General features: G+C 46.6%; 1 protein-coding gene across 2 annotated transcripts in view; it reads left to right on the top strand.

The window, feature by feature from the left end:
- The window catches only part of gmeb2 (glucocorticoid modulatory element binding protein 2), a 29,730-nt gene that overhangs the window by 4,511 nt on the left and 880 nt on the right, over window positions 1–24,339 (top strand). Inside the window, exons 2-9 of one of the 2 annotated variants that reach the window (XM_080470259.1) lie at window positions 426–576; window positions 2,112–2,197; window positions 4,250–4,374; window positions 14,395–14,498; window positions 14,577–14,731; window positions 18,316–18,384; window positions 19,101–19,238; window positions 22,529–22,651. In XM_080470259.1, the coding sequence (XP_080326385.1) occupies window positions 437–576; window positions 2,112–2,197; window positions 4,250–4,374; window positions 14,395–14,498; window positions 14,577–14,731; window positions 18,316–18,384; window positions 19,101–19,238; window positions 22,529–22,651 (940 nt within the window). In that variant the 5' untranslated portion in view covers window positions 426–436. The remainder of the gene's footprint in view (window positions 1–425; window positions 577–2,111; window positions 2,198–4,249; window positions 4,375–14,394; window positions 14,499–14,576; window positions 14,732–18,315; window positions 18,385–19,100; window positions 19,239–22,528; window positions 22,652–24,339) is intronic. The other variant, XM_080470260.1, reaches the window with a different exon arrangement.

Raw genomic sequence — 24,339 nt, 5'->3', positions numbered from 1 at the left:
GGAGGGACTGTTAGGAGATAGGGACTAGTAGGAGATAGGAGGGACTGTTAGGAGATAGGGACTATTAGGAGATAGGAGGGACTGTTAGGAGATAGGAAGGACTGTTAGGAGGGACTATTAGGAGATAGGAGGGACTGTTAGGACACAGGAGGGACTATTAGGAGATAGGAGGGACTAGTAGGAGATAGGAGGGACTAGTAGGAGATAGGAGGGACTGTTAGGAGATAGGAGGGACTGTTAGGACACAGGAGGGACTATTAGGAGATAGGAGGGACTAGTAGGAGATAGGAGGGACTAGTAGGAGCTAGGAGGGACTGTTAGGAGATAGGAGGGACTATTATTATCTCTTCACTTTACAGGGGAAACATGTTCTCTGGCTGTCGGGTCAGCGGAACCTGAACCCATGTTTGGTTTTTGTTATACAGTTGTGACCTTCATGGCGTCAGCAGAGGTCAACATGCAGGACATGAGCGAGGTGGTCATCGTGACTCTGCCAGAGCCGGGAGAACCTCCAGGGGACGAGCTCCCCTCTGTGGTAGAAGAGGACAAAACCCTGCTGCTGGCAAATGACCCAAGGTAACAAGGGCTCTCATTTAGCAGCACAACACTATGACAGCTCACACATCTGGGCATCGTAACTCTCCAGCCCAAACCAGGGCTGTAGTACCCTGTGAGAACAGGTCAATAGTCGAGCATTGGAGAGGTTTTAACTGTTAACGTACCTTAATGAGGGACAGCCTCCAGCAGGGGGCGCTGCTGTGAAGTATACTTCAGTCAAACATGAGGCCTGAGGACCAAAAACAGCCGCAAAAAGCTCCAATGAGCCCCAGAAACCACCAAGCAAGGTGCTTATATAGGATTTATAGGACTTTGTTTTTGTTTACCTTTCACTGTATTATGTGCAGAATGTTTCATCAGTTAACAATGTTTAGATCTCGATCAAAACAAAACTAAGTCCTTACATGGCAGATTTGCCCTTTTGTTTAAAAAAGATGTCTAGGTGAATAGTTTAATAAAGCAACATTGTTTTTGAAAATGTTTTTGTTGTTTATCTGCACACACAAGGTTGTTACATTTCACAGTGAGGATTGATGCCATCTAAGGGGGCTTTTCCACCGGAAAGAACCAGGTTCTAGTTCTGGTCCAGGGCCAGCCTTAGCACCAGTTCTTTGTCTTTCCACCACCAAAGCCAAACAGGGACTAAACTGGTGCTCCGCTGGCTCCACTTCGTTGCTGGACCAGAGAGGAGCCAGACTGGGACCTGACGCGTCATCAGCTGGGGGCGGAGTTATCTCTGGAGGTATCACTATGTTACCTCCATGTTGAAGCTTTTGATTCAGACACGTCCAGAAATAAAGTGAAAGGAGCAGAAAGTCACTATGGAATGTTGGAATGGTGAAAAATAAGAGCCAAACTCATCCACGTGTTATTATTCCCCTCTATGTCCACTCTGGGGCTCCGGACTAGAGCAAGACGGACGTGAACAAACACCAATAGAGACACGAGGAGACTCAATGTTTTCATCTGAGGTTCAGGTCAGACTAGATGGACCGACCTGGACCAAACCCCTGGTACAGTCCGTCTCCTGGTTCCTGGATGAGCGCTGTCAGTGAGAAATTGGTGAACTCAGTGACGTGTCACGTTTTGGAGTGACGCAATGACGTAGCTCAACTGGCTCCGTTAACGGTGGAAGAAGAACTGTTACTTTGGCGGTGCTCATTTAAGAACCGGCTCTGACCTAGAACCTGGTTCTTGTTGGTGGAAAAGCCTTTTCACAAGAGTTGAGTATAATGAAATTTCTCTAATTTTGTGGTCGTGAAAATATATTTTTTTCTGTCATAAGGTTTACTCTTGATCTCATCTGGACTTGGACTTTGGACTCGGACCTTGTGAACTTTGACTTGACTTGGACTCGACAAGCCTCGACTTGGACTTGTCTTGGACTCAATAAAGGTGGACTAGACTTCAGCCCTTGTCAAAACCTCGGGACAACGTGAGCATTGTGACAACGGTGTGTCAGCAGGTTCAGTCTGGGTGACGGCAGGAGAGAGAAGTCCACCTCCAACATGCACTCATGAGCATCACACCCCCTCACACTGATTGATTTGCAGGGAGGAAGTCCTGGATGTGGCTGCAGACCAGGCCGAAGCTGAAGCCAGCTCAGCAGATTCTCTGCTCAAGGACCAGGCCGTCACCGGTAGGTTGCATCCTCCTCGTTTCAGCCTCCCACCATACTGTCTGCTGCTCCAAAGCACACCTGGAACACCTGTTTTCTGCTCACCACAACACACCTGGACACCTGTTCTCTGCTCACCACAACACACCTGGAACACCTGTTCTCTGCTCACCACAACACACCTGGACACCTGTTCTCTGCTCACCACAACACACCTGGACATCTGTTCTCTGCTCACCACAACACACCTGGAACACCTGTTCTCTGCTCACCACAACACACCTGGAACACCTGTTCTCTGCTCACCACAACACACCTGGACACCTGTTCTCTGCTCACCACAACACACCACAACACACCTGGACACCTGTTCTCTGCTCACCACAACACACCTGGAACATCTGTTCTTTGCTCACCACAACACACCTGTATCTTCTGGGAATTGGTCCAGAGGTCTTTCTCTGTCTCAATACCTGGTGGTTTTCACTTATTTCAAGTAAACTCCGGTTACCTCCAGTAACCTCTACTTACCTCCAGTTACCTCTAGTTACCTCCGGCTGACACCATTGAGTCTGGCCTCTTCTTTCCAGACCAGGGGTCTCAAACTGGCGGCCCGCAGGACGATATTGTGTGGCCTCCACCTTATATGAATGGATAAAGTTAGTGCGGCCCGCAGGACGATATTGTGTGGCCTCCACCTTATATGAATGGATAAAGTTAGTGCGGCCCCCAGGGGATGTTGCCACTCAGCCAGGAGCACAGAAAGAAAGACGACTGCTGCTGGTTGCAGCAAAATGCCTGAAGTTTGACAATGAGATGTCTGTTCTGAACTGCACCAACCAAATCTGATCCAGGATCTTATAGCACAGGAGGATCTGTGCTTTTTGGAGAAGATTATTAGACAAACTCACAACCATTGTACATCTGTAGCAAGCCATGTAAAAGAAGGACTCAGGAAGTTGAACCTATCTTTTATGCTTACTGCAAAGTGGTTTAAGCTTATATTTTGGCATTATAACCATCAGGAACACCATGACAGGAGGACACCCCACATAAAACCCTCTTCCCTCCTACTTGCCCTGCCACAACTAATAAACTAAACTAAACTAGATGAACTAACTAACTACATGAACTAAGCAAAAAAAAACACAACACAACAGAATCATTACCAACACTACAAACCTAATATAACCCCAATAATTACTTCTAAAACACCACCAACAGAAACTCCCATGATGCACTGCAGCGATCAGCGTCGTGACGCTACATATTATTAAAATGGAGGATATATGCAGGCGATCTGGGTTTTAGAACCATGAGTGAGTGGTGTGGCTTTCAATCTCATTTAGTTGTTGTGTGACTCACGGTTATTCAGAGTTAAGAGAGCGTTACCCGCTCTATGTGGCTGTGAGCATCAGCATGAAGCATCGTTCCTCTTCATGTAGTGACCATCGTATTGGTCATATACGCCGGATTTATTAAAATGTGGCGCTCCACAGGTCACAGTCTTCCGACAGACGACCGCGGAGCTGCAGAGCTGCAGAGCTGCGGAAGAACCATTCATGAGCATCATTCAATGTTCCATTCATGTTCAGGACTAACTTGTTCAGAAGAAATCATTAAAACTCTTAATAATGACATTTGAGGATTTGTTGTACAACTTTTTTAGTGGAACCCCTGACGTGGTCCAGCCTCAACCAGACTCTGCCTCCAGCGGCCCCCAGGTACACTAAGTTTGAGACCCCTGTTCCAGATCAATACCACAACATAGTCCATCACTCAAAGACACATCGTCATGGTAACCATCCACTGAGAGAAGATCTGGTCCCCGTTAGTGTGGTGGAATGGTCTGCATCCAGAAAACTCCTCAACTCACTGGAGCCAGGATTTAATGTGTGTGTGTGTGTGTGTGTGTGTGTGTGTGTGTGTGTGTGTGTGTGTGTGTGTGTGTGTGTGTGTGTGTGTGTGTGTGTGTGTGTGTGTGTGTGTGTGTGTGTGTGTGTGTGTGTGTGTGTGTGTGTGTGTGTGTGTGTGTGTGTGTGTGTGTGTGTGTGTGTGTGTGTGTGTGAGCAGTGAAGCTCAGTGAGCAGGTGGATGTGGAGGCTGAAGTCTTCTATCCAATCACTTGTGCAGACGTCAAAGCCTCCCTGGTCTGGAAGAAGTTTGTGTGTCCAGGCATCAACGTGAAATGTGTCCAGGTACGTCGGTCACACTGTTTCTAAGGGAACAGCATCAAGAGAAGCAGGGTCAAGGTCAGGTTGGGGAAGAAAGATCCATTCATCTTCAACAGTCCACTATTCGTGTCCTGTGAGTGAGCTGGGTTAGGGGTAAGCTGAACCAGCCAGATTGTCCTGGGTTAGGGGTCAGCTGAACCAGCCAGATTGTCCTGGGTTAGGGGTCAGCTGAACCAGCCAGATTGTCCTGGGTTAGGGGTCAGCTGAATCAGCCAGATTGTCCTGGGTTAGGGGTCAGCTGAACCAGCCAGATTGTCCTGGGTTAGGGGTCAGCTGAACCAGCCAGATTGTCCTGGGTTAGGGGTAAGCTGAACCAGCCAGATTGTCCTGGGTTAGGGGTCAGCTGAACCAGCCAGATTGTCCTGGGTTAGGGGTAAGGGGGTTGGTTTGGTTTAGGTCGGAGTTTGCTTCTAACCAGGATGTCGTGTAGTATTTTTCTTGGGTGGCCTCAAAGTCTTTCTTGCTCCTACGGTTGACATTCCCCCTTCATTGTGAGTGTGTTGTTATCAGTGGGATGGGTTTCTTGGGTTCATTCTTTTGCTTCCAGAAAGGTCTGGTCCCTCTCAGGAAGCTTGGTGAATGTCCCCTCTTTCTTAGTGCTGTCAATAGGATTTTGGTAGCCTCCTCAACGTCTGTGGTTTGGCTGCAGATTCTGAGAAACCTCAAGAGTTGAGATTTCACTCGGCCTCTGAAGGTGTGTTTGGGATGGAAACCGTCCTTGTGTAGGAGTGCATGGGTGTGTTTCTTTGAAGTGTACTTCAGTGTTTAGTGTGTGGGTGTGGCTAAAGCTGGGGCCTTTCTAGGTTGTGGTGTCCAGGAAGTCCATTGTTTCCATGTGTGTTTTGTGTTTAACCGTGATAGAGGTGTGGTGTGCATTTAGTGTTTGTATAAGTTCAGTAAACTTAGTTGGACCACGAGTCGAGGTGCCCCAGATGTAATCCAAATATCTGAAGGAGTGTGTGGGTTTGTGTGTTTACTTTGTAAGGACTGATTCAATTCAATTCAGTTTTATTTGTAAAGCTCTAAATCACACCAACAAACATCTCAGAACCTCTTACAATGATAGAGAACAACAGAACCCAACTAAACCTTCCAGAGCCTCTTACAATGATAGAGAACAACAGAACCTAACTAAACCTTCCAGAACCTCTTACAATGATAGAGAACAACAGAACCCAACTAAACCTTCCAGAACCTCTTACAATGATAGAGAACAACAGAACCCAACTAAACCTTCCAGAACCTCTTACAATGATAGAGAACAACAGAACCCAACTAAACCTTCCAGAACCTCTTACAATGATAGAGAACAACAGAACCCTACTAAACCTTCCAGAACCTCTTACAATGATAGAGAACAACAGAACCCAACTAAACCTTCCAGAACCTCTTACAATGATAGAGAACAACAGAACCCAACTAAACCTTCCAGAACCTCTTACAATGATAGAGAACAACAGAACCCAACTAAACCTTCCAGAACCTCTTACAATGATAGAGAACAACAGAACCCAACTAAACCTTCCAGAACCTCTTACAATGATAGAGAACAACAGAACCCAACTAAACCTTCCAGAACCTCTTACAATGATAGAGAACAACAGAACCCAACTAAACCTTCCAGAACCTCTTACAATGATAGAGAACAACAGAACCCAACTAAACCTTCCAGAACCTACAATGATAGAGAACAACAGAACCCAACTAAACCTTCCAGAACCTCTTACAATGATAGAGAACAACAGAACCCAACTAAACCTTCCAGAGCAGCAGAAGGAACAAGCAACAGTGGAAACCAGGAAGAACTCCCTCTCAGGAAGAACAGTTCATAAGAAGTCCCTCTTCAGGAAGAAAGGGGGCGGAGCCTAGACTCCGCCTTGACCGGTTGGGGGGAGAAGTACATGGGATAGGACAGGGAGAGAGAGGAATAGAAGAGGGAGAGAGAGAGGAATAGAAGAGGGAGAGAGAGAGGAATAGAAGAGAGAGAGAGAGGAATAGAAGAGAGAGAGAGAGGAATAGAAGAGGGAAAGAGAGGGATAGAAGAGAGAGAGAGAGGAATAGAAGAGGGAGAGAGAGAGGAATAGAATAGTGAGAGAGAGAGGAATAGAAGAGAGAGAGAGAGAGGAATAGAAGAGAGAGAGAGAGAGGCAGACAGACCAGAGAAGTACAAATACTAAGAAAAGTCTATGATGAGCGTTGGTCTGATGATGAACCAATCTCAGTCTGGAGTTTAAGGGCCGTGCCGTTGCAGTGGGGTCCCGGTGCTGTGGGGGGGTCCCGGTGCTGTGGGGGGGTCCCGGTGCTGTGGGGGGGTCCCGGTGCTGTGGTGGGGTCCCAGTGCTCTGGGGGGGTCCCGGTGCTGTGGTGGGGTCCCGGTGCTGTGGGGGGGTCGGGTAGTAGGACCGTGGTAACTCCACTCTGGGAGTCTTGGGTCTGATCCCCTGGATCCTGCTCCCCTCCTGTCAGGATCTGGTGGCTCCAGTAATGTTGTTACACAGAGAGAAAGAAAGAAAGACAAGAAACAGAAGCTCCAAATGTAGAGTTCCTCCCTTTAACGGGAGAGAGGAAATCCCCTCAGCAGTCTAGGCCTAGAGCAGCTCAACTTAGTGCTCCTATTTTATTCCTAATGAGAAGCTCTATCAAAGAGGAAGCTTTTTAGTCTCCTCTTAAATAAACTAATGGTGTGGGCCCTTCGGACCGAGGCTGCTAGTTGATTCCAGAGTAAAGGAGCCATATGGCTGAAACTCCTGCCTCCTCTTTTACTTTGAAGGACTTTAGGGATTACCAACAGTCCTGCATCCTCAGAGCCAAGGGCTCGTGGAGGGTGAGACCCTTCTAGAAGTTTCTCCATATAGGACAGAGCCTGGTGATGAAGAGTTTTAGATGTGATCAGAAGGATGTTGAATTCTATTCTAGATTTGATGTGAAGCCAGTGTAAGGATGCTAAGACTGGGGAGATGTGCTCTCTTCTTCCAGTTCTGGTTAGTAAACCTGCAGCAGCGTTCTGCTCTAGCTGGAAGATCCTAACAGAGGAGTTTGGACATCCTGACATTAGGGAGTTACAATCATCTCATCTTCAAGTCACAAAGGCAGGAAGCATTTGTTCTGCATCTTTGAAGGACAAGAAGTTTCTCATTTTTGCAATATTCCTTAGATGGAAGAAGGCTGTCCTGGAGACATGTTTAACATGGGACATAAAGGACAGATCCTGATCAGAAATAACACCCAGGTTCCTAATATCACTGTTAGAGGTTAAGGTAATATTATCTAAGGTAATCAGACTATCTGAAAAGTAATCCCTGAGCTTTTTAGGACCTAGGATTAGAACCTCAGTCTTGGATGTGTTGAGCATTAAGAAGTTGATAGACATCCAGGACTTAACGTCCCTGAGGCAGGACTCTAGTTTAACAAGTTGGTCGGCCTGATTGGCTTTAACTGATAAATAGAGCTGAGTATCATCTGCATAACAATGAAAGTTAATGTTGTGTTTCCTAATAATATTTCCGAGTGGTAACATCTAGAGATTAAACAATCTGGGTCCGAGGACGGAGCCTTGTGGTACTCCACACAGGACCCCTTCATGTATTGAAGATTTGTTATTTACATGAACAAATTGAAACCGGTCAGATAAATATGATTTAAACCAGTTTAAGGCTAAGTTTTTAATGCCGACGGCATCTTCTAATCTCCTTAAGAGTATATTATGATGGACAGTATCAAATGCAGTACTAAGGTCCAGAAGAAGTAAAGCAGATAGAAGAGCTCTATCTGAGGCCGTTAGAAGGTCATTAGTAACTTTTAGCAGAGCAGTCTCTGTACTGTGGTTCATTCTGAAGCTGGACTGAAGGTCCTCTAACAGATTATTCTCCTGCAGATAATCCTGGAGTTGTTTAGCCACTACTTGCTCCAGAACCTTTGACAGGAAAGGAAGGTTGGAGATGGGCCTGTAGTTTGAGAGAAGGCTTGTGTCTAAGTTTGGCTTCTTAATGAGAGGTTTAATAACTGCTAGTTTAAAGGATTGGGGCACATAGCCTATTGTTAGAGACTGGTTAATAATTGCCAGTATAGAATTATTGATTAGTGGCAGTGCCTCTTTCAGAATTCTAGTAGGAATTGGGTCCAACAGGCTAGTAGTTGGTTTAGCAGAAGAAATAAGGGAGTTTAGTTGGACTAGTTGTATTTGCTGAAAGCATTCCAGATGACTGTTAGGTTTAACCAGTTCCTCTGTTATGGGGCTAACGGACGGTAGGGTTTGATGGATGTTATCCCTAAGCCTTGTCATTTTATTTTGAAAGAACTTCATGAAGTCCTCACTACATATATTGATAGGAATGGTGGGCTCAACACTATTTTGGTTCTTGGTCAGTTTGGCTACAGTACTGAAAAGAAAGCGAGGCTTGTTTTTGTTTTCCTCTATTAAGGATGAGTAGTAATTAGTTCTACTTCTACTCAGAGCTTTCTTATAAGTTTTGAAGCTATCCTTCCAGGCTATATAATCTAGCTCTGTTTTTGTTGAACGCCAAGTTCTTTCTAATCTACGGGAGCGTTGTTTAAGCTGGCGGGTTGATGAGTTAAACCATGGGGAGGACTTTTCCTGTTTTTTCAGTTTCATTTTTTGAGGAGCTATGTCGTCTAGCGTTGTTTTTAGCATATCTGTCAGACTGTTTGTTAGGTATTCAATGTCTGAGCTAGCAACAGTATACGGGTCAGGAAGATCCACTACTGATTCTATAGCAGAGGGAATTCTTTCCTTGAATTTAGTTACTATGTTATCAGAGAGAGACCTGGTTAACACGGCTTTAACCGGAGGGTTAGAACTATTTAGAACAAAGTCAAAGGTTATTAAGAAGTGATCTGACAGGAAATCATAGTGAGGAGAGATGGTCAGATGCTCTATATTCAAACCATAAGTTAGAATAAGGTCTAGGGTGTGGAGATGTTTCTGGGTAGGCCCGTCTACTACCTGAGAGAAACCTAGAGAGTCAAGTGTAGATCTAAAGCTGCACTGAAACTATCATTTTCTAGGTCAACATGAACATTGAAGTCTCCTACCATGATAACCTTATCTTTAGTCAGGGCTACATCTGACAACAATTCAGAGAATTCAGTTAGAAAAGTTGAAGAAGGTCCAGGAGGACGAGAAATGATTACAGATTCTACAGAATTTACTATTTTATTTGACGGGTGTGGCATGGTCATGCTCAGACTCTCAAAAGAACTAAAGTTGGGTTTTGGGTTCATGTTAATTAGTAACTGAGAGTTATAGATGGTTGCCTCCACCCTCCTCCACCACCTCCACCAGCTATTTGAGTGTTAGTATGACTTGGAGGGGAGGCTTCATTTAGACTAACATACTCATCTTTACGTAGCAGGTTTCTGTTCATCCAAAGAGATCAATGTTGTGTTCACTTATCAGATCATTGACTAGAAGAGCTTTGGATGATAAAGATCTCATGTTTAGGAAACCACATCTCATTTGTTTGTCTTGATTTTGTCTAGTTTCACACTTGACAAAATAGCCCTAAGCTGGACAGAGAGGAGACGTTCCTCAAGCTGACTCAGCCTCGCCTCAAGTGCTACAATAAAGCTCCAGGTCACAGGTCCCTGAGTCAGTAACTGAGGTGGAGGTGGAGCTAAACATCTGACATTTGGAGGAGAGGAGGGGGAAGCCATGACGAGACAGGAGCTAATAGGAGCTAAAACAGAGAGAAACTGGAAGGCAGTCACCTTTTGGGTTTAGGGATCCGGTTCTTTCCTTCCAGTAGTTGATTGTAGCTGCTCACCTGCTCTGAGCACCGCTCTGAGCACCGCTCTCCGCTCTGAGCACCGCTCTGAGCACCGCTCTGAGCACCGCTCTGAGCAGGTTCTGCGCTGATTCTTCCCATTCCGCCGTGTTAATGTCTGCGGGGGCTGGTGCACGTTTCCCACCACAGTTCCCTGAATTTGCAGGCAGACTTCCTCACGTTCTGCGTGAGGTTGATGTGTAAAAGCTTCAATAGTTCTGTGTCTGGTCTGTTTGGGTCTGGGTATCTGTCAAACCACTTTCTGATCGCCCTGAGGCCATCTGCAGTTAGTATATTTGTGTGGAGGTTATCCACACCCAGACTGGACAGGGTGGCTGCTGGGGGACCCTGATGGATCAGGTTTTGGTGTCCTTGCTGTAGCTGGGGAGGCGCTTCAGAAGGTGCTCTCTCTATATTCAGCTGACCTGTAGGACTCACTGTGTCAGTCGGAGACTATCGCTCTGCCTGCTGGGAGCTCGTCTGGTTTTGGTCATAAGTCTGGTGACTTCAGGATTTTTGGGAGCAGATAAAATATTCTGGGGCGGGGCTTCTCCGTGCCCCTCAGGTACTGGCTTTTGTTTGTTATTTATGTACTTATTTTGTACTAGAGTTTGTGTGATTTCATTGATTTCTTTGGCTGTTTCTAAGTATATTGGGGTTTGTAATCTGGATGTCTTTCTGCCTCCCATATATATTGTTCCCTGTCCAGTGTCACTGCTGCGCTGCCTTTGTCTGCTGCTTTCATTACTATGTTCTTACTTTTGGTTGTTTCTCTGAGGGCTGTTACTTCATTTGGTGTGAGATTGAGCGGTTCCCTGTGGTGCTCTGTCAAATTGATCGTTAGGTTTCTGTCCTGTGAGATTAGGTTTTGTACCTCCTTCTGATTTTGTCCTGTTGTTGGTATCCGGGTGGATGTTGGTGTGAATGGTTTCCTGATTTTCTTTCCTTTTCCATGGAAGAAGGTTTTTCATTTTGGCCTCCTGTGGTATGTCGTGAGGTCCTGTTCAAGGTTGTTTCTTTGTTGTTTGTGGATGTTCAACGTGGGAATAAAGGCGAGGCCTTTTTCTACTAGTTTTATTTCAGCGTCTGTTATCTGGAGGTTTATGGTCTGAAGGATGATGCTTTTCCTCCCCTCCTTTTGGAGGCTTATGGAGGATTTTAGTTTAACTGGGTCAGCCAATGTTCTAGCATCTTCAGGGTCTGGTTATGGTCAGGGTCAGGTTATGGTCAGGGTCAGGTTATGGTCAGGGTCTGGTTATGGTCAGGGTCAGGTTATGGTCAGGGTCTGGTTGGAGTTGGGTCAGGGTCAGGTTATGGTCAGGGTCTGGTTGGAGTTGGGTCAGGGTCAGGTTATGGTCAGGGTCTGGTTATGGTCAGGTTATGGTCAGGGTCTGGTTATGGTCAGGGTCTGGTTATGGTCAGGGTCTGGATGGAGTTGGGTCAGGGTCAGGTTATGGTCAGGGTCTGGTTATGGTCAGGGTCTGGTTATGGTCAGAGTCAGGTTGGAGTTGGGTCAGGTTATGTTCAGGGTCAGGTTATGGTCAGGGTCCGGTTATGGTCAGGGTCTGGTTATGGTCAGGGTCAGGTTATGGTCAGGGTCTGGTTATGGTCAGGGTCTGGTTGGAGTTGGGTCAGGGTCAGGTTATGGTCAGGGTCAGGTTATGGTCAGGGTCTGGTTATGGTCAGGGTCTGGTTGGAGTTGGGTCAGGGTCAGGTTATGGTCAGGGTCAGGTTATGGTCAGGGTCTGGTTATGGTCAGGGTCTGGTTGGAGTTGGGTCAGGGTCAGGTTATGGTCAGGGTCAGGTTATGGTCAGGGTCTGGTTGGAGTTGGGTCAGGTTATGGTCAGGGTCTGGTTGGAGTTGGGTCAGGGTCAGGTTATGGTCAGGGTCAGGTTATGGTCAGGGTCAGGGTCAGGTTATGGTCAGGGTCAGGTTATGGTCAGGGTCTGGTTGGAGTTGGGTCAGGGTCATGTTATGGTCAGGGTCAGGTTATGGTCAGGGTCTGGTTGGAGTTGGGTTATGGTCAGGGTCAGGTTGGAGTCGGGTTAGGGTCTGGTTATGGTCAGGGTCAGGTTATGGTCAGGGTCAGGTTATGGTCAGGGTCAGGGTCAGGTTATGGTCAGGGTCTGGTTATGGTCAGGTTATGGTCAGGGTCAGGTTATGGTCAGGGTCAGGTTATGGTCAGGGTCTGGTTGGAGTTGGGTCAGGTTATGGTCAGGGTCTGGTTGGAGTTGGGTCAGGGTCAGGTTATGGTCAGGTTATGGTCAGGGTCAGGTTATGGTCAGGGTCTGGTTGGAGTTGGGTCAGGGTCAGGTTATGGTCAGGGTCAGGTTATGGTCAGGGTCTGGTTGGAGTTGGGTTATGGTCAGGGTCAGGTTGGAGTCGGGTTAGGGTCTGGTTATGGTCAGGGTCAGGTTATGGTCAGGGTCAGGGTCAGGTTATGGTCAGGGTCAGGTTATGGTCAGGGTCTGGTTATGGTCAGGGTCAGGTTATGGTCAGGGTCAGGTTATGGTCAAGGTCTGGTTATGGTCAGGGTCTGGTTGGAGTCGGGTTAGGGTCTGGTTATGGTCAGGTTATGGTCAGGGTCAGGTTATTGTCAGGGTCAGGGTCAGGTTATGGTCAGGGTCAGGTTATGGTCAGGGTCAGGTTTTGGTCAGGGTCAGGTTATGGTCAGGGTCAGGTTGGAGTCGGGTTAGGGTCTGGTTAGGGTCAGGGTCAGGTTAGGGTCTGGTTAGGGTCTGGTTAGGGTCAGTGAGTCCTCGCCAGAATTCATTTCGGAATGTGCTCAGCATCACCACACACATTGATTCCAGGATGTTAATCAGTTAAACTCATGTTAGTCCATGAGAGCAGGATAGATCAGCTTGATCTCTGACCCTGTGTCAGCAGGATCTCTGACAGTGTTAACAGGATCTCTGACCCTGTGTCAGCAGGATCTCTGACAGTGTTAACAGGATCTCTGACCCTGTATCAGCAGGATCTCTGACAGTGTTAACAGGATCTCTGACAGTGTTAATAGGATCTCTGACCCTGTGTCAGCAGGATCTCTGACAGTGTTAACAGGATCTCTGACCCTGTGTCAGCAGGATCTCTGACAGTGTTAAGAGGATCTCTGACCCTGTATCAGCAAGACCTCTGACAGTGTTAATAGGATCTCTGACCCTGTGTCAGCAGGATCTCTGACAGTGTTAACAGGATCTCTGACCCTGTGTCAGCAGGATCTCTGACAGTGTTAACTGGATCTCTGACCCTGTGTCAGCAGGATCTCTGACAGTGTTAACAGGATCTCTGACCCTGTATCAGCAGGACCTCTGACAGTGTTAACAGGATCTCTGACCCTGTATCAGCAGGATCTCTGACAGTGTTAACAGGATCTCTGACAGTGTTAATAGGATCTCTGACCCTGTGTCAGCAGGATCTCTGACAGTGTTAACAGGATCTCTGACCCTGTATCAGCAGGATCTCTGACAGTGTTAACAGGATCTCTGACAGTGTTAACAGGATCTCTGACCCTGTGTCAACAGGATCTCTGACAGTGTGAACAGGATCTCTGACCCTGTATCAACAGGATCTCTGACAGTGTTAACAGGATTTCTGACCCTGTGTCAGCAGGATCTCTGACAGTGTTAACAGGATATCTGACCCTGTGTCAACAGGATCTCTGACAGTGTTAACAGGATCTCTGACTCTGTATCAGCAGGACCTCTGACAGTGTTAACAGGATCTCTGACCCTGTATCAACAGGATCTCTGACAGTGTTAATAGGTTATCTGACAGTGTCAACAGGATCTCTGACCCTGTATCAGCAGGATCTCTGACAGTGTTAACAGGATCTTTGACAGTGTTTGCAGGATCTCTGACAGTGTTAATAGGATCTCTGACAGTATTCATAGGACCTCTGACAGTGTTTGCAGGACCTCTGACAGTGTTTGCACGACCTCTGATAGTGTTTACAGGATCTCTGACCCTGTATCAGCAGGATCTCTGACAGTGTTAACAGGACCTCTGACAGTGTTTGCAGGACCTCTGACAGTGTTAATAGGACCCCCTACCCTGTATCAGCAGGAACTCTGACAGTGTTAACAGGATCTCTGACAGTGTTAACAGGAACTCTGACAGTGTTAACAGGATCTCTGACAGTGTTAACATGATCTCTGACAGTGTTAACAGGATCTCTGACCTTATGTTTTTTCTCCGCAGTTCAACCAGCAGCTCATCAGCCCCAAAGAATTTGTGTGTTTAGCTGGAAAATCAACCCTGAAGGACTGGAAGAGAGCCATCCGCCTGAATGGAACCATGCTGAGGTAGAGAGAGAGAGACATACCTGCACACCTGACCCTGTAGTGTCAGTGTGTGATGGTCCACCTGGTCTGTCCCCTCAGGAAGATCATGGACTCTGGGGATCTGGACTTCTACCAGCACACCCAGGTGTGCTCCAACACCTGTCGCAGCACCAAGATCGACCTGGTGGGGAGCAAAGTGTCCATCAGTGAGCCGGCTGCAGACCTGCTGTCCTCCTCCGCTGCTTCTGCTGACCGTGAGTCCTAGGATTACTGGAGACTGATTACTGACACTCATACGCTACACCAAACAGGAAGTCTCTGACACCCATACTCCACACCAAACAGGAAGTCTCTGACACCCATACTCCACACCAAACAGGAAGTCTCTGACACCCATACTCCACACCAAACAGGAAGTCTCTGACACCCATACTCCACACCAAACAGGAAGTCTCTGACACCCATACTCCACACCAAACAGGAAGTCTCTGACACCCATACTCCACACCAAACAGGAAGTCTCTGACACCCATACTCCACACCAAACAGGAAGTCTCTGACAGCCATACTCCACACCAAACAGGAAGTCTCTGACACCCATACTCTACACCAAACAGGAAGTCTCTGACACCCATACTCTACACCAAACAGGAAGTCTCTGACAGCCATACTCTACACCAAACAGGAAGTCTCTGACAGCCATACTCTACACCAGTGGTTCTCAAACCTTTTACACCAAGTACCACCCAGAAAATACTTTGCTCTCCAAGTACCACCATAATGACCAACACTATACAGTAGCCTAGTAAGCCTCAGCATTCATCCAAAACAAGGCAGAGGTTTTACTCCTAAAGAAGTATATTTAATATTATTAGCCATTGTAACATTTTACACAGTTAGATTAGTAACACTACGCTTAAATATAGGAAAATAAGACTGTACTGATTACTGTACTGTAATGATTCAATTAAAATATATTGCACAGAAAAGTTAAATAAACATTGTACTTAAATAAATGAAAAACAAGGGAACAAAAAACTGTTCTTAAAGATGAAATAAAACTGTACTGTACTTAAATGTTAAGTATGGAAGAGTTTTAGGGCCACTGAAGAAAAATAAATAAATTTGGAGGCTAAAAAAAAAACCAAGCTTCATGCCATCTGATAAAAAAGATGATCAATGTATTCTAGCGAATATCTCTATATCATTCTACTATAGATCTGGGACCCCCCCTCCCTTCTCGTGTCATATGGCCCCGCTTCGAGCCAATCAAAATGAAACATGGCTGGGATTTCAGGAAAGGATGTTTTATTCACGGACTGAGTATTTCAGACGATAAATATTATGAAGTAGATAACGGCTTTAGAAGAGTAGTATCGTAGTAAATCCTCTTCCACCGTCCAGTTCATCCATATTAGTAACTAGGGACGTCCCCATCACACTTTTTGGCCCCCGATACCGATACAATTTTTCAGAATTGAGTATTGGCCGATACCGATACTTTCCCAATCCGATACTTACATTGGTATTGCAAAGATACTCAATAGTGTATTTCTGGAGCAACTAAGATGTCTGAAGCTAAAAGCACTATTGGCAGAAGCTTTGTTTAGCTAGAACTGATTGTAAAACTCACTTATTGAATCAAAATTCTTCTCAGAACGACTTAAACATAAATACTCTCAGGCTCCAATGTAACTTCTTTGTGTAATAAATTCCAGTTTACCTTAAAGCAGTATGAGAGGTTTGACCTGAATGTCACTAAACATTTACATTTCAATGTGAAGTATAAACACTTCATTCCACTTCAAAGTGGTAAAACCTGTTTGACAAAAGTACTCTGAACATAGTACTCTCAAAAACGTACCTTCAAACTAGAGGAACCTTCTGGGTTCTTGTTTCACCATATCGCTGCCCTGTGGGGACTGATCCTTTATTTTATAATCCTTTATTTTATAATAAGTTGTTCTATAAAGTTGAGATTAGACATGGTTGTTCTATAAAGTTGAGATTAGACATGGTTGTTCTATAAAGTTGAGATTAGACATGGTTGTTCTATAAAGTTGAGATTAGACATGGTTGTTCAAGGCCGTTCAGTCAGAAACGCCCTTGTCTGGAGACGTGAGACTGAGGATCAGTTCTGAATCATAAACTGCTGTTGTTCTGTGACCAAACCAAACTGCTGTGACAGGAATCTTAGAAAGAGAGTGGACATCGTCACGTAGAAACCTCTGTCTCTGTGTGTTCACCAGCGCACCAGCACAGTGAACAGTCACCACTCAGCGCAGTGAACAGTCACCACCCAGCACGGTGAACAGTCACCACCCAGCACAGTGAACAGTCACCACCCAGCACAGTGAACAGTAGCCACCCACCGCGGTGAACAGTCACCACCCAGCACAGTGAACAGTAGCCACCCACCGCGGTGAACAGTAGCCACCCACCGCGGTGAACAGTCACCACCCAGCACAGTGAACAGTAGCCACCCACCGCGGTGAACAGTAGCCACCCACCGCGGTGAACAGTCACCACCCAGCACAGTGAACAGTAGCCACCCACCGCGGTGAACAGTCACCACCCAGCACAGTGAACAGTAGCCACCCACCGCGGTGAACAGTAGCCACCCAGCGCGGTGAATAATCACCACCCAGCGCTGTGAACAATCACCACCCAGCGCTGTGAACAGTCATCACCCAGCACGGTGAACAGTCATCACCCAGCACAGTGAACAGTAATCACCAAGTACAGTGAACAGTCACCATCCAGCACGGTGAACAGTCATCACCCAGCACGGTGAACAGTAATCACCAAGTTCAGTGAACAGTCACCACCCAGCACAGTGAACAGTCACCACCCAGCACGGTGAACAGTAATCACCAAGTACAGTGAACAGTCATCACCCACCACAGTGAACAGTAATCAACAAGTACAGTGAACAGTCACCACCCAGCACGGTGAACAGTAATCACCAAGTTCAGTGAACAGTCACCACCCAGCACAGTGAACAGTCACCACCCAGCACGGTGAACAGTAATCACCAAATACAGTGAACAGTCACCACCCAGCACGGTGAACAGTAATCACCAAGTTCAGTGAACAGTCACCACCCAGCACAGTGAACAGTCACCACCCAGCACGATGAACAGCCACCATCCAGCACAGTTAACAGTCACCACCCAGTACAGTGAACAGTCAACATCCAGCACAGTGAACAGTCACCACAGAGAACAGTCACCACCCAGTCCAATGAACAGTCACCACAGTGAACAGTCACCACCCAGTACAGTGAACAGTCACCATTAAGCACAGTGAACAGTCACCATTAAGCACAGTGAACAGTCACCACAGTGAACAGTCACCACCCAGTACAGTGAACAGTCAGCACAGTGAACAGTCACCACCCAGTACAGTGAACAGTCACCACCCAGCACAGTGAACAGTGAACAGTCAGCACAGTGAACAGTCACCATTAAGCACAGTGAACAGTAACCACAGTGAACAGTCACCACCCAGTACAGTGAACAGTCACCACCCAGTGCAGTGAACAATCACCACCCACCACAGTGAACAGTCACCATCCAGCAAAGTGAACAGTCACCACAGTGAACAGTCACCACCCAATCCAGTGAACAGTCACCACAGTGAACAGTCACCACCCAGCACAGTGAACAGTCACCACCCAGCACAGTGAACAGTCACCACCCAGTACAGTGAACAGTCACCACCCAGCACAGTGAACAGTCACCACCCACCACAGTGAACAGTCACCATCCAGCAAAGTGAACAGTCACCACAGTGAACAGTCACCACTCAGTGCAGTGAACGTCTCCATGTGTTGTAGTGAATGGAGCAGCAGCAGCGTTTCCTGAAGCCACAGAGGAGCCGTCAGAGTGGGTCACTGCTATTGGAGGTGAGGACACACTGACTGACAAGGACACTGACACGAATGACACTGACTGACACCGACTGACTGACATCGACGGACTGACACCGAATGACACTGACACTGACTGACACCGACTGAGACTGACACTGACTGACACCGACTGACACTGACACTGACACTGACTGACACCGAATGACACTGACACTGACTGACACCGACTGAGACTGACACTGACACTGACACTGACTGACACCGACTGAGACTGATACTGACTGACACTGACTGACACTGACACTGACACTGACTGACACTGACTGACACTGACACTGACTGGCGCCGGCTGACTGACTGACACTGACACTGAATTTCACTGACACGAATGACACTGACTGACACTGACTGACACTGACACTGACACTGACTGACACTGACACTGACTGACACGAATGACACTGACACTGACTGACGCCGGCTGACTGACTGACACTGACACGAATGACACTGACTGACACTAACAAACGGAGACAGAAAGACAGTGATAGACATGGACAAAGACAGGCAATTGATTGTGTGTGTGTGTGTGTGTGTGTGTGTGTGTGTGTGTGTGTGTGTGTGTGTGTGTGTGTGTGTGTGTGTGTGTGTGTGTGTGTGTGTGTGTGTGTGTGTGTGTGTGTGTGTGTGTGTGTGTGTGTGTGTGTGTGTGTGTGTGTGTGTGTGTGTGTGTGTGTGTGTGTGTGCAGAGGACTCTCTGATATTCTGGCGTGCGGTGAAGGAGGCGGGACTTCTGGAGGAGGTGGTGGAGGACTTCCAGACGGAGCTGCAGGTGGTGCTGAAGGGGTTGCAGGAGCGAGTGTGTGACCCTCCTTTACAGGTCAAAGGTGAACACACCGTTCCACCACTCAAACACCGTTCCATCTCTTACACACCATTCCACTCACACCTTAGTGTCACAGTGTAACACCACAGTGCAATTCAATTCAGTTCAGTTTTATTTGTAAAGCTCTAAATCACACCAACAAACATCTCAGAGCCTCTTACAATGATAGAGAACAACAGAACCCAACTAAACCTTCCAGAACCTCTTACAATGATAGAGAACAACAGAACCCAACTAAACCTTCCAGAACCTCTTACAATGATAGAGAACAACAGAACCCTACTAAACCTTCCAGAGCCTCTTACAATGATAGAGAACAACAGAACCCAACTAAACCTTCCAGAACCTCTTACAATGATAGAGAACAACAGAACCCAACTAAACCTTCCAGAACCTCTTACAATGATAGAGAACAACAGAACCCAACTAAACCTTCCAGAACCTCTTACAATGATAGAGAACAACAGAACCCAACTAAACCTTCCAGAACCTCTTACAATGATAGAGAACAACAGAACCCAACTAAACCTTCCAGAGCCTCTTACAATGATAGAGAACAACAGAACCCAACTAAACCTTCCAGAACCTCTTACAATGATAGAGAACAACAGAACCCAACTAAACCTTCCAGAACCTCTTACAATGATAGAGAACAACAGAACCCAACTAAACCTTCCAGAACCTCTTACAATGATAGAGAACAACAGAACCCAACTAAACCTTCCAGAACCTCTTACAATGATAGAGAACAACAGAACCCAACTAAACCTTCCAGAACCTCTTACAATGATAGAGAACAACAGAACCCAACTAAACCTTCCAGAGCAGCAGAAGGAACAAGCAACAGTGGAAACCAGGAAGAACTCCCTCTCAGGAAGAACAGTTCATAAGAAGTCCCTCTTCAGGAAGAAAGGGGGCGGAGCCTAGACTCTGGAAGGGGGGGGGGGGGGGGGCATCCGCCTTGACCGGTTGGGGGGAGAAGTACATGGGATAGGACAGGGAGAGAGAGGAATAGAAGAGGGAGAGAGAGAGGAATAGAAGAGAGAGAGAGAGAGAGAGAGAGAGAGAGGAATAGAAGAGGGAGAGAGAGAGGAATAGAAGAGGGAGCAAGAGAGAGAGGAATAGAAGAGAGAGAGAGAGGAATAGAAGAGGGAGAGAGAGAGAGAGAGAGGAATAGAAGAGAGAGAGAGAGAGGAATAGAAGAGAGAGAGAGAGGAATAGAAGAGAGAGAGAGAGAGGAATAGAAGAGAGAGAGAGAGGAATAGAAGAGGGAGAGAGAGAGAGAGGAATAGAAGAGGGAGAGAGAGAGGAATAGAAGAGAGAGAGAGAGAGGAATAGAAGAGGGAGAGAGAGAGGAATAGAAGAGAGAGAGAGAGAGGAATAGAAGAGAGAGAGAGAGGAATAGAAGAGGGAGAGAGAGAGAGAGGAATAGAAGAGGGAGAGAGAGAGGAATAGAAGAGAGAGAGAGAGAGGAATAGAAGAGGGAGAGAGAGAGGAATAGAAGAGAGAGAGAGAGAGGAATAGAAGAGGGAGAGAGAGAGAGGCAGACAGGCCAGAGAAGTACAAATACTAAGAAAAGTCTATGATGAGCGTTGGTCTGATGATGAACCAATCTCAGTCTGGAGTTTAAGGGCCGTGCCATTGTGGGGGGGTCCCAGTGCTGTGGGGGGGTCCCGGTGCTGTGGGGGGGTCCCGGTGCTATGGGGGGGTCGGGTAGTAGGACCGTGGTAACTCCACTCAGGGAGTCTTGGGTCTGATCCCCTGGATCCTGCTCCCCTCCTGTCAGGGAGAAAAACAGTGTCACAGTGTAACACAACAGTGTAACACCGCAGTGTAACACAACAGTGTAACACCGCAGTGTAACACAACAGTGTAACACCACAGTGTAACACAACCGTGTAACACCACAGTGTAACACCGCAGTGTAACACAACAGTGTAACACAACAGTGTAACACCACAGTGTAACACCGCAGTGTAACACAACAGTGTAACACCACAGTGTAACACAACAGTGTAACACCACAGTGTAACACCGCAGTGTAACACAACAGTGTAACACCGCAGTGTAACACAACAGTGTAACACCACAGTGTAACACCGCAGTGTAACACAACAGTGTAACACAACAGTGTAACACCGCAGTGTAACACAACAGTGTAACACCACAGTGTAACACAACAGTGTAACACCACAGTATAACACCGCAGTGTAACACAACAGTGTAACACCGCAGTGTAACACAACAGTGTAACACAACAGTGTAACACCACAGTGTAACACCGCAGTGTAACACAACAGTGTAACACCACAGTGTAACACCGCAGTGTAACACAACAGTGTAACACAACAGTGTAACACCGCAGTGTAACACAACAGTGTAACACCACAGTGTAACACCACAGTGTAACACAACAGTGTAACACCACAGTGTAACACCACATTGTAACACAACATAACACCACAGTGTAACACAACACTGTAGCACCACACTGTAGCACCACAGCATAGCACAACACGGTAACGCAACACTGTCACACCACAGCTACACAGTGTAACATAGGAGCAGCACAGAAACATGGTTACAAGCTACAATATAAAACCTACATACATAAAGAGCAGAAACAGATTAAAAATGTCCTGTTTGAGTGTGTCAAATTTTAAGCCTCCACCATTAAAGGAAGTGTTTATTCCCAGGTGATGGTCGTCCATGGTGCTTGACACGTAAATATATCCAGAGCGCAATTGTCTTAATCCATTAATTCATTGATTACTGTTCTGGTTACAGCCCCCGGCGAGCTCAGTAGGTAGAGCATGAGACTCTCATTCTCAAGGTAGAGGGTTCATGTCCCACGCCGGGCGCCACCTTCCTGTGGGCTCTCCACCTTCCTGTGGGCTCTCCGCCTTCCTGTGGGCTCTCCACCTTCCTGTGGGCTCTCCACCTGCCTGTGGGCTCTCCACCTTCCTGTGGGCTCTCCACCTTCCTGTGGGCTCTCCACCTGCAGGAAGGTTCTTAATGGGTCAATGTGATCTGGGTGACGGTGCTCAGACTGACACCACCACCACCCGGGAACGGAGAAGAGGGAGGAGATGGAGGGAGGGAGGGATGGTTACGGTTACGATTGAAACTGTAGCGCAGTACATTACTTTTATAAAAACATACTCAAGTAAAAGTACTGAGTTTCAAAATTACTTAAAGTGCAAGTACACCAAAATATGATTCAGTTCCATTAACTCCAGTGTTCCATTTCTTTCCACCTCTGGTGACCTGTGAGTCCGATTGTACCTTCAGACGCTGAGCTGCTCAACAACATCGTGCAGAACTTCGGCATGTTGGACCTGGTGAAGAAGGTCCTGGCAGGTCACAAGAGCCAGATGGACCGGTACCGGGAGCAATACAGCCGCAGCCTGGCTGGTCAGTGTCCTCCACCCTAACTACACCCTTCATCATGCAACTACACCATTAACTACACACAACTACAAATTTAACAACACCTATCATCGCACAACTACACCCTTAACTACACTTATCATCACACAACTACGCCCTTCATCATACAGCTATGTCCATCATCACAGAACTATACTCTTTCCTACACCCATCATGACACAACTACACCCATCACTACACCCATCATCACACCACTACACTCTTAGCTAAACCCATCATCACACAACTACGCTCATCATCACACAACCACACTCTTAACTACACTCACCACACAACTACACCATTGTCACACAACTCCAATTTTAACTACACCCTTAACTACACACAACTACGCCCATCATCACACTACACCCATTATCACACAACTACATCCACAGCTACACCCATCACTACACCTATCATCACACAACTACATAAGCAACTACACCCATCACACAACTACAACTATCATCACATAACTACACCCATCATCATACAACTACACCCAGTATCACACAACTACACCCATCATCATACAGCTACGTCCATCATCACATCACTACACTCTTTACTACACCCATCATCACACAACTAGACCCTTAACTACTACACTACTACACACATCATCACGCAACCACCCTTAACTACAACCACCATCACACACCTACACCCATAACTACACTCATCACTCAACTATACCTTTCACTACACCTTCAACTACACACAACTACACCCATCTTCACACAGCTACACCCTTAATTACACCCATCATCACGCAACTACACTCATCATCACACAGCTACATCCATTATCTCACAGACACACACACACACAACTCCACCCATCATCACAGAATTACACCTTTAACTACATCCATCATCATGCAGTGTGATGATGTTGTGTTGTTGTTGTGTAGCTCTGGAGCAGCAGTGTGATGATGATGATGATGATGAGGATGATGTTGTTGTTGTTGTTGTTGTGTAGCTCTGGAGCAGCAGTGTGATGATGATGATGATGATGATGTTGTTGTGTTGTTGTTGTGTAGCTCTGGAGCAGCAGTGTGATGATGATGATGATGATGATGATGATGATGATGATGTTGTTGTGTTGTGTTGTGTAGCTCTGGAGCAGCAGTGTGATGATGATGATGATGATGATGATGATGATGATGATGATGATGATGATGATGATGATGATGTTGTTGTGTTGTTGTTGTGTAGCTCTGGAGCAGCAGTGTGATGATGATGATGATGATGATGATGATGATGATGTTGTGTTGTTGTTGTGTAGCTCTGGAGCAGCAGTGTGATGATGATGATGATGATGTTGTTGTGTTGTTGTTGTGTAGCTCTGGAGCAGCAGTGTGATGATGATGATGATGATGATGATGTTGTTGTGTTGTTGTTGTGTAGCTCTGGAGCAGCAGTGTGATGATGATGATGATGATGATGATGATGATGTTGTTGTGTTGTTGTTGTGTAGCTCTGGAGCAGCAGTGTGATGATGATGATGATGATGATGATGATGATGATGATGATGATGATGATGATGATGATGTTGTTGTTGTGTAGCTCTGGAGCAGCAGTGTGATGATGATGATGATGATGATGATGATGATGATGATGTTGTGTTGTTGTTGTGTAGCTCTGGAGCAGCAGTGTGATGATGATGAT

This window comes from Lipophrys pholis (assembly GCF_963383615.2).
Source record: "Lipophrys pholis genome assembly, chromosome: 8".
NCBI lineage: Eukaryota > Metazoa > Chordata > Actinopteri > Blenniiformes > Blenniidae > Lipophrys > Lipophrys pholis.
The sequence above is the reverse complement of the archived record's forward strand: the minus strand, read 5'-3'. Positions and strand labels throughout refer to the sequence as shown.